This window comes from Sus scrofa, chromosome 3, assembly GCF_054392235.1.
Source record: "Sus scrofa isolate SSC_HxYL_T2T_F1_AM1 chromosome 3, Sscrofa_HxYL_maternal_Yorkshire_Landrace_v2.0, whole genome shotgun sequence".
In the NCBI taxonomy this organism is placed as follows: Eukaryota; Metazoa; Chordata; class Mammalia; order Artiodactyla; family Suidae; genus Sus; species Sus scrofa.
In genome coordinates this window covers 127,150,637-127,164,077 of record NC_139385.1, presented here as the reverse complement: position 1 = coordinate 127,164,077, position 13,441 = coordinate 127,150,637, and the positions used below count along the sequence as shown (strand labels likewise).

The 13,441-nt window shown below is 54.4% G+C and overlaps 1 protein-coding gene across 9 annotated transcripts in view; it reads left to right on the top strand.

The window, feature by feature from the left end:
- Nucleotides 1–13,441, top strand: part of KLHL29 (kelch like family member 29) — a 306,457-nt gene that overhangs the window by 238,333 nt on the left and 54,683 nt on the right. For all 9 annotated transcript variants that reach the window (XM_085019780.1, XM_085019779.1, XM_085019778.1 and 6 more), the window contains 2 exons: nucleotides 2,191–2,332; nucleotides 5,132–5,644. In XM_085019780.1, the coding sequence (XP_084875906.1) occupies nucleotides 2,191–2,332; nucleotides 5,132–5,644 (655 nt within the window). The remainder of the gene's footprint in view (nucleotides 1–2,190; nucleotides 2,333–5,131; nucleotides 5,645–13,441) is intronic.

Sequence of the window (13,441 nt, the reverse complement as noted above, 5' to 3'; positions counted from 1 at the left end):
GGGCTGCAGCGCCCCCTACTGGCGGGAGGGGTTGTTGCATTGCCAATGAAGGAGGGGCCTGGTGAGGAGGCTGGGCTCTCCGCATTCAAACGGCACCCCCAAACGGGGCCCTGAATGTGACATCACACTGGCTCCTTCCCCTGACGAGCCTGTTATTATGGGGAAGCAACCCCTGCGCCTCTGCGCCAGCACCCCCCCCCCCAGCCCTCACCAGCCCCCACCCCTAGCCTGGAATTGCTGGGGGGGGGAAAGGTGTGCTGCCGACAGGGCACCCTGGAAAGCTGTCTATTCAGACCACGCTGTAGTAGCTGCGCTCTTGGGTCTTAAGTTCCTCAAGACTGTGTGATTGCGGCTAAATCCCCAGCCAGCCCCCTCGCCCCCCCCCCGCCCCAAGCTCCCATCTGTCCCACAGACAGAAATGGGGCAGAGGCCTCTGATAAGGAAGCGTGTCCGCCGAATTGTTCTTTCCTCAGGAGGGTCACTTTTTTCCTTTGTTTCCTGTGCTGCTCACAGAAGCGAAGCATCTGAAATGCAGGCCAGAGATAAAGTACAGCCTAATGCAATTAGCTCAGCTCAGCCTACGGGTCCTAATGGGATGCGCTCCTGCTCCTCCCAGCAGGCCCTGATGCAGGCGCTGTTTGTCATCTGCATTATGCATCAAAGCCCCAATAAGCCCAGCCACCCTCCCGCCGCAGTCGGCCTAGTGAGGAGAGTCCTGCTGCTCAGAGATGCCCAGGAGGGGGCGCTGCACCCCACCAGCTTCACCGAGTCCGCTTCCAGCTGGCGTCAAGAGCGCTGGGGCCTCCGCTGAAAGAGGCCTGCAGATGCCCCTTGAGGCGCCTTTGGCCTTCAGTGACTGTCCCCAGTGGGCAACTGTCTTTCCCCCACCCCTTCCCACCTCACCCTGCACCCCAAACCTGGTTGGTCTGTGGCTGCACTGCTGGGAGCTGTGGTCGCTCTTCCTGAAACCACCTCTGTTAAGACACTCACCCCCTCACATCCGAGTTCTCTGTGTTGGGGAGATTTTTTTTTTTTTTTTTTGCTTATTATAAATATTGTAATATCATAAATAATGGTAATGCCCATAGTAGAAAATTTGGCAAACACAGAGAAGTGTAGACAAGACAATAGAAGTTTCCCTTAATCCCTCACCCAAGAATAGCATTCCTGGAGTTCCCTGGTAGTCTAGTGGTTAAAGATCCAGCATTATCACTGCTGTGGCTCAGGTCACTGCTGTTGCGTGGGTTCAGTCCCTGGCTCAGGAACTTCTGCATGCTGCAGGCACAGCCAAATAGTAATAACAATAACGTTCCTGCTAATATTTGGGAGTTTTCTCTCTGCACATATTATTTTACATGATGAGGCTCTATTTGTGTCAATTTCTCATTTAACACTATAGTGTGAGCGTTTTGCCATCTCATTGAAAATGCTTAGTAAACATCATTTGTAATGATTATATAATATTCCATCGTAAGGTGGTAGATCAGGAGACCAAAGCCATCCTGCTGTCCTAATGTTTGTTTTCGCCCTGAGATTTATTTTCTCATTAATCTAAATATCTAAATTAGCCAGTGAGATCCTGGAGCAGGGAGCCCGCCTGCTTCCTGCCGGGAGGAGCTAAGCCTCCCAGTGAAGATGCTCCCTGCTTCCCAGCCCTGGAGTTGGGACCTAAGCTGACTTCCCAGGGGCCCTGGTCCCTACCTTCCCACATTCTCTGTGGCGTGGGATGTCTGAGTGTCCGAGGCTGGTGTGGGGGCAGGACGGGGCCTGGTGGTGGCACTTTGGAGAGCCGTCTTCTCATGTGTCACATGGTGGCCCTGGGCCTGGGCTGAGTATGCATGCGGTGCTCAACACATACCCATGGATGTTGTTGCAGTTTATTAAGGACCCAAGGACTGGGGCGATTCATTTCACCCAGCACAGAGTGCTCTTTCCTTTCCGATAGCTCAGGTGGCATGGGTGGCCAAGGAGGCACCGGTTGGGTAATGTGTTCCTAGAGGTGGGAGCTTCACAGCGGCCATGGCTGCAGCCATGAGAATGCCCTGAAATTTCCCTGTGGGGCTGGGTGGGGGCCAGGTCTCTGCCTCTGGTCCCAAGGCTCAGGCAGCAGGAGTACTTACTGCTGGGGGGTGGGTGCCAGGTCAGGACCCTTGCCAGCAGTGCTCAGCCTCCTGCTCTGCTTCTCCCCAGGCCCCCGGCATCTCCAAAGCAGACAATCAGTCCCAGGGACTCACGACCAGCATCCGGTGGGGACAGACGCCCATCAATCAGTCCACGCCTTGGGACACCGACGAGCCACCCTCCAAGCAGATGAGGGAGAGCGACAATCCAGGTGTGTGCTTCTGGGTGAAAAGAGACACCTACACTCGGGGCCAGGGGTCGGGGAGCTGAGGCGTCTGCAGCCCGCAGCAGCCCGGACCTGAGGCTGCACCAGGGGCAGGGGCGGAGGGCTGGTGGTGGGACCCTGTGCGATTGCCTGGGCAGTAGCTGTGTCACTACTCCTTTCTCTGTTACTCAAGAAAGTAAGGAGGGCAAGGGAGTGAGAGTGACATTATAGGAGTGACTTTAAATCTGCTTTGAATTATTTCGAATAGTCATTCCCAAACCTCAGTACTCTGATTCATAAATTTCCAAAGTCACACCTTCTAGTGAGGTTTTGCCTGGCTGACAGTTTTATGAGAACTGGGGAGGCTCCACCCCCCCATACCCCAGGGACTTAGGGGTTCACCACCTCCTGTAGCACCTCAGGCCTTCTTCTGGCAGCTCTGACCATTAAAAAAACCCTTCCCTGTTACCCGCAATTGGTCCCAGATCTCCCCTTGGGATACACAGAACACGCAGGCTTGGCCATCCACAGCACAGCCCTACAGGTATCTGAAGATCCCCGCCCAGCCCCTCTCCAGGTCTTCTGCAGGCTGACCACCCCTAGTCCTTCAGCCACCCCTCGAGCCCATGGCTTCCAGCCCCTTTACCTGCCTAGGGGTTCCTCTCTCTGCATCCGTCGATGCCCAGGACCCAACACAAAGAACCCGCAAGGGCTCTGCAGCCCCTCTCCCTTGACCCTTGCAGCCTTACTGCACTTCTGCTTTGCCGGCAGCCACACCACATGCTATCTCAACAGTGAGACCCCCCAGGACTGTCACAGCAGCCCCTCTGACCCCTGTCCATCCCCACGCAATCTGGCCTAAGCAGCTGGATGTGGGGACACAAGGGCAAGACCTTGCTGATGTCTTCCTTATGACTCTCTCAGCAGCTCTTAGGTTCTGTCTTCATTGCTAACCTGTACCTAACCCTCCAATACTCTGTCACCTGCAGACTCAGTCATATGTCTTCCATATTTTCATCTAAATCACTGATAAAAGAAAAATGGTGAGCACCTCACCAGAGGCCTCCCCTTAAGTCTCCAGCATCCTCTGGGCCATTCCCTGGCTCCTGAATCAATCGCCTGTGGCCCCACCTCTCTGTCTGTTCACCAGAGTTAGCCAAGAGCTGGCCAGTTGTGCTCTGAAGTTCCGGTGCCTTCTTCCAGGCTCCCTGGCTAATCCTGAAGAGAACCGAGCTTCAGGTGACATGCCTTGTCCTAAGACACCAGGCTGGCTCACAGTGATACTATTCTTCGGGCTTGGAGACAAGCCCCCTTAGCAGCCCGTTCTAGAATTTTGCTGGCACTGCCTCACTGACATTTGTCAGCGTCTAGTGTTCTCCAGCCTCACTCATTATCAAAATCAGCACCATCGCTGCACACTTACTCTGTGCCTTGCTCTGTGTGCCCTCGCGCAGCTCCGTGAAGTGGTAAGAGTGTCCCGTGGCAGAGGAGGAAACCGGGGAAGGCTTATGCCTCAGGTCCCTGAGCCAGGGAGGGCAGAACCAGGACTGAAGTGCTGGCTGTCTGAAGCCAAGTCTGGCTCTCCACCACCATGCCAGGCAGCTCCCACCTTGGATGACTCCCCCAGAGACAGTAGCCCCTGGTGGCAAGATAGTCACTCCGCCATCATGGCGCCTGCCCTGCCTCAAATTGTGTTTCTGTGAGAGCTGCGAGCCCCACCTTCTAGCCTCTGGAGCTGGCAGTGCTGAGTAGCCCCCTGGTTCCCAGTCTTCTTCCTCCGTCTACGCTGCTGCTCCAGAGGCATCAGAACAAACAAGCATTTAGGTGACAGAGACAAGACCCGGACTTAGTCAGAGGTGACTCACACCGGCCTTCCCTGTCACAGCATCGTCCAGCTTCACTCACAAGCCCTCGCAGGTCCCCTCAGTGGCAGCTGAGCTCAGGGGTCTCTGGGCCCTGCTCTGCCTCACCTGGGCACAGCTGGCTTTGCATCTCGAATTGGATCTCAGGAAGTGTATCTGACCCCCTTATTCAACCCCATTTCGTTAAGGGCCAAAATGGACTTCCCTTGTTCCCCCAGGGCTGGCCACACAGAGGTTGCTTGAGGACAAAGCCACCCACACCAGGCAAGGCCGTGGAGAGCAGCCTTCCCTTACCCCACCTCTGGCTCTCCCTTCCTGCACCGCAGGACCTTTGCACGGCTCCAGGCTCTGGTATTCTCCCCTTGCCCAGCAAACAGCTCCTGTCTTCACAGTCCAGATTTCTCCTCCCCTTTCTCAGACAGTGCTTCTCCAGAAAGGAAGGAAAAACACCGACACGTGTGAAACATTTAACACATGCCAGACACTCTGCTAATTCGGGGAGTCTTTTCAAATACATTTTCCTCATTCAATTCTTCCCAGCAGACCTATGAGGTAGGCGTTGCTTCTTCCATTTGACGAATGTGAGGAAAAAGGCTCAGAGAAGATAAGCGACTTGCCCAGGGCTCTTAGGCAGTAAGTGGAGGAGCCAAGATTTGAATCCAGATCTCTTTGAAAGTCTCCACTTTCTTCCCTCTACTCTGTCGCCCCTCAACCTCTCCCGGGCAGACTGCGCTTCCTCCCCGGAGCTCCTAGAGTCGTGTCGCTAAGACTTGGAATGTGCTCCTTTGGGTGCCCCTGTTGTCACAGATTCTTACTTAATCTGCGGGCTCCTGGACGCAGGGATCTTGACCCCCGTGACCCTGGCCCTCAGCGCAGGGCCGGGGGCACTCGGGGTTGCGGAGTGAACGTCCCGGCAGATAACATCTCTCCATCTCCCTTGCAGGCACAGGGCCATGGGGGACCACCGTGGCCACCGGGAGCCAGCCTGCCCTGATCGCACACTCCTATGGAGTGGCCCAGCCTCCCACCTTCAGCCCGGCTGTCAACGTCCAGGCCCCGGTCATTGGGGTGACCCCCTCACTGCCTCCCCACGTGGGGCCCCAGCTCCCGCTGATGCCAGGCCACTACTCGCTCCCACAGCCGCCCTCTCAGCCACTGAGCAGCGTGGTGGTCAACATGCCTGCCCAGGCCCTGTATGCCAGCCCGCAGCCCCTGGCTGTCTCCACACTGCCCGGTGTAGGGCAGGTGGCCCGCCCCGGACCCACCGCCGTGGGCAACGGCCACATGGCAGGGCCCCTGCTGCCTCCACCACCGCCGGCCCAGCCGTCTGCCACCCTCCCCAGCGGTGCCCCGGCCACCAACGGGCCCCCCACGTCAGACTCGGCCCACGGGCTGCAGATGCTACGGACCATTGGCGTGGGGAAGTATGAGTTCACCGACCCCGGGCACCCCAAGGGTAAGTCCTGCCGCCCACACGCCCCCGTGTGCCTACATCCGTGCCGCCCGCCGTGCTCACTATCACAGTGCCAACTGCTTTCATCCAAGACAGCCTGGCCTCAGACGGAGGAGCCAGAGGGGAAGGGGAAGGGCAGGGCCAGGAAGGGGGGGAAATGCGAGTGGGAGAGAAGAGGCGGGGAGGGGAGAGCCTGCAGGGTCCTGGGGCCTTCCGCCTTCAGCCCAAGCCCCGGGCCAGCCTCACCTCTGAGTCCAGGCCAAGTGCAGAATGAGCAGGAATCCTCTGCTCCTCTTAGGCCTCCTTAGAACAGTCCTTGGGGGGCCTTCTCCATGTTCCACTCACAAGGACAGCCTGAGCATGAACTGTCAGTGTCCCACCCCCACCCCACCCCCGAGAAAAGCACCCACCACCACGCCATTGGATGGGAGCAGCTCCTGGGGCACGAGGTGAGGCCCAGAAGACGTTCCTGGATTGTTGTGAGCCAGTTTGAGTATTGTGTTCCAAGGAGCCCTGGGTGGCTCTGAGAGGCAGCAAGAAAGAGCACCTCCAGCCTTGGCCTTCATCTAACCGTCTCCCCACAGCCCAGGGTGGTTTTCATCTAGGAGAGCTCCAAGGCAGATCCTCGAGAACAGAGCCTGGGGTGCGGGGGGGGCGGGGGGGATACCAGGATGTGGTTTTAGGCTGAGCCCCAACTGGAAGGTCAGGGCCAAGGGTGTCCGCAGACCAGCCTCACCCCTGACGGCTGTAGCCAGAATGCAGAGGGGTGGGCAGGAGCAGCGGGGGCCACAGGCCAAGGCTGGTGGGGCTTATCTGCACCAGACTTGCCTACCCCCAGAGCTCCAGCCCTCCAGGCGTCTGTTCCTGCTAAGTGGAGGAGGATAGGCAGCCAAGTCTGGACCCAGGGCCAAAGATATATAATGGGCCATCTGCCCTGCTGGGTGTCCAGGCCTCCTTTGAAAGAACAGTAGAGGGTCTAGGAAGTGTGAACGCAGGTGTGACTTCTCAGCCTCCCTACTTGTGGGTGGGGGTTGCGGGTGAGGGGGGCCTACAGACTCTTAGCAGAGCTAGAACTCCCATCAGCCATTCTGGTTGGTCCAGCCTGCTCCCATGAATCTCTATCTTTATCACTTCGAGCAATTTCCAGGCCTTGCCAAGCGTCCCAACAACAAAGCCATGTCTAGATCTCTGCTGGGTTTAATTCCCAATCTGATTGCGCCCCAACTGCCTTTGTTTTGGAAATCAGCACTAGTTTTAAATGACAAAATTATAGAAAATTACATCTAAATTCTGGTAAACTCTTGCTTTGTTTAAGATCTTTTTTTAAAAAATTGACTAAATTGATTTTTTTTTTGTTGTTTGAATTGTTTTGGTTAGGCTCCCTCTCCCTTTAAAAAGAAAAACTTCCTTGCCATTTACATGCTGTCAACTCTGACACACTGGGCACTGGGTGTCCCGGCTGCTCCCACGGCTGTGCCGAAGCCCTGGGTGGGGGCTTCCCTCTCCCCACCGTGGGGTGCGTCCCCGCCCCCCATCCCAGTGAGCCTCCTAGGACTGACGAAAGGTCTTGCCGACTTGCCAATCTCAGGCGTGCCCTTAGGAAAAGGAGTTGTTCTGTGCAAAAAGCTACCCGGCCTAGATAGGACCGGTTCCTGGTTTAGGGCTCCGTACGGAGCTGGGATCCACCTCCCGGAAGCTGCCGGGTGCAGGTGCATCTGATCACCATTAGGCACCTGAGCCCAAAACATCAGGAAGATATAAGCGGTAGAGACAGGTCCCACGGGCCCTCGCAGAGCCACCCCTGTAACATCTGTGTGGGGCTCGATGCATGAGCCGTCCTCTCTCGTGACCTGAGCCCACAGACAGGAGGGGAGAAAAGAGGGGACCCCTGGTGCGGTTTGCTCTTCCAGCCCCTTCAGGGTACACTGAGGGATAGGTGAGGGCCAGGGAGGGCCTACAAAGTGATCAGGGCCCTGCCTTGTGGTAAACCAGCGAGACCCCCCCAGCTCCAGCCCGTGCCCCCTCCATCACGCTCATTTCCATACGTTTCCAGGGAGCGGACTGTTTCCCCAGAAATAACATTTAATTCGCTTCTCTATTGATGGCCCTCATCAGCTGATTCACCCCCTTCTACTGGCGGTGAAGAAAGACCATGAAGCAGGTACCCAGCAATGCCTCCACGCTCGAGCCCGAGGGGGTTTGGGTGGGTTTTTTTTTCCTTTAGGTAATTTCTCCTTTCATTTCTAATCTTAAAAGCCTTTATTGCTAAAGCTATAATTTGTCTGTCAGATCTAGTGTCAAACAACCGCCTATTTTTTTAAAATAAGAAACCTGAATTCTGAAACGAAATCTTTGCAACTTGCTGTGTGAGGATCATATTCCAAGACCACGTGGGCTTGGATTTGGGTCACTTTTAATTTTGCCCCGAGGGATTTTTACATCTCCGAAGCCCAATGGATTTCACACTCCTAACTGACAGGCAGCTGGCTCTGAGCGGGAACCGGGTGGCCCTGCGTGGTGGCATCAACACGAGTCAGAACTCTCCTTGGAAAAAAAAAAGAACTTTCCTTTTCTCCTGTTCTCTGTTTGAAAGCTTGCCCAGCATTATAATAAGATCCACCGCAGAACTCCTTGAGATCTAGCTCATTAAAGTCCCGCGATTTTTCCTACTATTGTTTGACGTGACAACCTGGCCTCTTGCGGGGCTGAGTAATTACGGAGAGATCCCCCTCCATGAAGAGCAGGTCTTTGCCAGCCAGAAGGATGGGCCACTGGTATTTTTAGACTTCATTAGTGCCCTGATTTTCAATTCACATTTTGTTTCTTGTAATTATCTTCCCATAGACGGAGCTGAAATTTCAGTTGGGGTGCTGTTAGTTTGCCTTCCCAAAAAGGGCAGTGGGGCTTTCATTTAAAACATAACCAATTGAAAAATAAAGGCAGTGTGGAAGTGCTTTTTGATTTGCGAGAGGTCGAGCGATGGTCTCTCCTCTCTGACTAGAGAGACCAGCTTGCATGCAGCTCACTGTAATGAGTGTTATTTCAACGCACTGAACACATATAGATTCTTTTTTAAGAAACTCGCAAGGTAATCCCTCCTTTCTCGAAGAACAATTTGGAGGTGGGAGCAATTTGTCGGATTTTTTTTTTTTTCAGATTATATATTGAAAGCTAATTAAAGTAGATTGCATGTATGCAAAGTGCTAAGGGAGGAAAAAAGATTATTTCACTCGAATCCTGTTATAAAATACCCGAGCCGCCGGTCTTGTTGGATTGGAACGCCTGAACTAGTCCATGGGTAGAGGTGGTGGCCAGTGTCAGATCCTTTGAGCCCTGGAGGTCCGGCGTCACTGCACCAGTGCCACGTGAGCCCAGCTGTGTGTGTCACAGCAGAGGTGCAGGCTATTGATGTCATTCTGGCCCCTACCTTCTTCTCCAAAGGATTTTTGGTGGCTAAGAGCGTGGCTAGAGACACTTTAAAGCCCCAAACACTGGGCCTCGTGATGAGGTTCAGAAAGGTGATTGTATTTGCACGTGCATGTCCAGAGAGAGAAAAGCCAGGCTGCACCTGCTCGCTCTTGCTTCTGGACCAGAAAGCAAAGTCCAGGTTGACCGGAGGTGGAGAATTTGACAGGCTTGTCTTTTTCGACTTTAGATTTCACAGGCCTATGCTGAGGGGCCGCAAGAATTCTCAGGGCCAAGGAGTCCCACAGTGGGGTGTGTACAGCCGCTTTCTGTGGGGCTTGCATCTCCTCCGGTTCCAATCTTGACCCTGGTCCTCCACCCTGTGGAGTTCTGTCTGCCCTCATGGAGCCCTCAGCTTGAACAGCAGCTCTCCTGGCCTCCCCGGGTGGCAAAGATCTGCTGAAGATACTTTGATGCAGAGTGAACAGCTGTGTTATTGGGGCAAGTCCTCCAACCTTTCTGAGCCTTTGTTTCCTCATCTTGAAAATGGAATGGGAGTTCCCCTTGTGGCTCACCAGGTTAAGAACCCAACCAGTATCCATGAGGATGTGGGTTCAATCCCTGGCCTTGCTCAGTGGGTTAAGGATCCAGCATTGCCATGAGCTACAGCTTAGGTCACAGAGGCAGCTTGGATCCAGCATTGCCATGACTGTGGCATAGGCTGCCAGTTGCAGCTCTGATTCAACCCCTAGCCTGAGAACCTCCGTAGGCCACAGGTGTGACCCTAAAAGAAAATAATAAAAGATGAAAATGGAATGACAGTACCACAGTCACTGGGTAGAGAGGAGGACAGAATGGATCCTGGGTATGACCACACTGTGCCCACATATCACCAAAAACAGGTCCTGCTAAACTGTGTCTGGGGAGTTCCGTAGAGAGAAGCTGGTGAAGGGGCAGAGAGCAGGGGCAACGCACAGGAGTTGGAAGAAGCCCATGCTTGTTCACAGGGCAGCAGCCCCTGGTCAAGCTGCTTAACGGGAATGCCATGGCCCCATCCCTGAAAGGGAACAGGCTGAGTCACCTTCCTGGCAGAGGGAATCAGGACTGCTCCCCCCAGCCCTAGCACCCAGCACAGATCTCATCACTCCCTGCACTAGCCTCTGACATGCCAGGGCACACTGCTTCCTCAGTAAATATCCTGGAAGAAGTTGGGGGCACATGATAAAGCTGTTGGCCCACACATGGTTGGCCCAGAGGCATGAAATGTCCAAACCGAAATCCTCTTCCCACAGACCTGCTCTTCCTGTGTCTCTGCCTCAGAAAGGACACCATGCAGTTCAGGGTCAAAGCCCGTGGTTGTCCTTGACCTGCCCTTCTGCCCTTACGCACTGAGTCTGGAAACTCCTTTGACTCTGCCTCTCTGGATTGGTCCTCACCTCTCCATCCCCAACCCTCTTTCAGACCATCATCACTCCTGACCTGCATCAGTGGCCTCCAGGCCCACAGTGCATCCCCTCCCATCCAGGGTCTGTGCTGCAGCCAGAGTGGTCTTTTCAAAACACAGGTCTGGTCCTGTCACTCCCCAGTGAATGCCTCCAACCGCGCGAAAGACAGAGCCCAACCCTTGACCTGATACTTTAGGATCTGGCTCCTGCCTGCCTCCGCCCTTCATCTCTCGCCTCTCCGCCCTGTAGCCACCCCACTGCCTGGGTGATCCCTTGTCCAGCTGTGCTCTGGCCCTTGGCTGATTGCCTGTGATACCGTTTTCCTGTTCTGGGGTCATTCTCCCAACTAGACTGCAAGCCCCTGGGTTGAGGGCAGGCAGGGACTCCATCCCATGCCATTCCCCATACCCACGCCCGTGCTTGGAGCTGATGTGCTCAAGAAGAGTTCGGTGAATGCAGGCACAAAGCGCTGGCCTGGGAATTATCCGGTGGGGTTCTGTGACTTTGCCCCAGCCACCTCCTCACTTTGCATGGTGAAAGTAGGTTGGTACTTTAGAGCCCAGCATATAGGAGAGTTGGTGTGAGACTTGATTCTGCAGTGTCACGGTCACCCCTCCCCACACCTGTCCCAAGCTCCCGAAACAGAAGTCCATCTATTCCAAAGTTTCCCCTGGGCCCAAGCACCTCCATCAAAATATGTGCCCCAGAACCTCCATCAAAATATGTGCCCCAGAATCCCTGTGGGATCTGAAATTCTGCCTCAGTTTCCTCTTCTGTAAAAGGAAGATAATACTAGAATCTGCTTCTTAACAGTTGTGAGGATTAAGCAAGCCATTTTACATAAAGCTCTTAGAATAGTGCCTAGAATGCTGTAATTACTATAACAGTCTTTGCTGTGATTCTTTTCACTCCTGGTACCAGGACCATCTTCCAGTGCCCATGGCCTTTTAGGGGCTCAGGTCATGTGAGAAAGCCAAAGACCACTTTGCCTTCCAGAGTCTCATGTGTTACATCATGATGTTCAAACTGCCTGGTTCCCAGAGGTCCACTTTGTACAGAAGAAAATTGCCTTCTCTCATTGTACCTTTTTTGCAGTCCACCATTGCCCTGACAACAAGAAGGAAGCACCCCGTGGCTGGGAACTTCTCTCTATTTCCACGAGCTCTTTGTCTTAAGGGGACTCCTCCTAGCTATCCACAGAGGCTCTCAGCATCCTCTGACATTCAGCTTGAATTAGGGGTGCCAAGGACACTGCAGGGGTCCTCCTCCATGGCCATATCAATAGAAGGGACAAATAGAATTATGTCACTCCTGCAGACCCACCAACCAAGGCTGCAGGTGAAGACGGGGACAGGAGCATGTGGCTGGCAGCATGGAAGGTGGCCAGGAGCCAGGTTCTGCACCAGACTGCTTGGGTAGAATTCAAACTCCACTACCCGCTCACCCAATGAACTTTGCTAGAAAACTGGTATCTCTAAGCCACTAAGTTATCTGTAGCATGGAAATAATGATAGTGCCATCCTCTTAGACATACTAAGGCCATAAGAACATATGGAGAGTCTTAACTCAGTGCCTGGCACATAGTGTACACACGGTGATGTTAGCCGTTGTTATCACTACCACTGCTGTAAATTCTAAAGAATCCTGGGGGGAAAGATACCTCTGGAGCACCTTTGGTTCAGGATCTCCATTATTTTTATCCAGAATCTGCCAGATCTGCCTGACGTAGCACTCAACATCGCTCTGGATCTAATGCCCCCATCCCACCGTTAACCTGGACGTCTCCCTCTCCGGCCCCCACACACATACACGTGCCCCCAGAAAAGACGTGTCTCAGAGCCCGCGGAAGGTGAAAGTCTGTCTCCACGAGGTCTTTCCTCCTCGCCCGGATGGTACCTGCCCCAGCCTGCCTCAGAAGGCCCTCCTTCCCTTCACAGGGCTCTGTCCTCGAGGGGTTTGTTAAGCATTAATTGGAGGTTTGTCCAGGGCTTAACGGTTTTGTTAACAGATCATTTGACAATGAATGAACCAGGCAAGCGGAAAGATGCAGCAAAGCGGTCAGACCACCCAGAGACGGGGTCATGCACGGAGCAGGAGGTGGCCTCTGCACCCCAGCCTGTGTACGCCCTCTCGGGGTCCCACTGCTCACAGGCTTTCCGCCCCAGAGCTCTGCTGAGCATCGTCCAGACCAGAAGTCCCGCTCTGGCCCACACTGACAAGCAGGGCCGGGGGAGTCCAGGTGCCAACAGGAGTGAGAGGGCTCTTTAGACACGAGCAAAGGGAGGGAACATTTCCATTCCAGGGCTTTCAGGAAATGGGGCTGACCCCCAGTAGGCAGTCAGCTGCCCTGGTCCCAAGCCCTGTCATCTCTCAGGAGCAATGGCCAAGCGGACACCAGCAGGGATGAAGGACCTTTTGGTTCTAAACCACTAACACTCAGAAGCCACTGACAGGCATGAGCCATGGTACCTCTCTCCCTGCTGCACCCCTAGGCATGTATTGAGCGACTAATGTGTGCTGAATTAGGCACCTACTGTGTGCAGAGTCCACACTTGACTTCTCCTGGGAAAAGATATGCGGCAGTGTGCCACCTGCATGCCCTGTACACATCTCAGCTCCTAGTGGACATGGGGCCCTGTGGTGACACTCACAGTGTGCCAGGCACCATGCCAGGTGCTGGGAGAGACAGAGGTAGGTCTCCCTGGAGGAGCCTGTTCTCCACTTGGGGGGACCGGGGGATGAGGAATAGGAGCTAAGGAGCAAGAAAGGAGAGGTCCTTGCAGACTGAGCCTTTAAAGGCAGACAGACTCATGCAGAGGAGGCAGGCGGAAGACGGGTCATTCAGCAAATGCTGAATCTTAGGGAGAATGCTTGAGATAAGAGCTAGCGACCTGGAATTGTGACTTCTCAATAGACTCGCTGCCATGGAGTTACACGCACGCTTTTACGC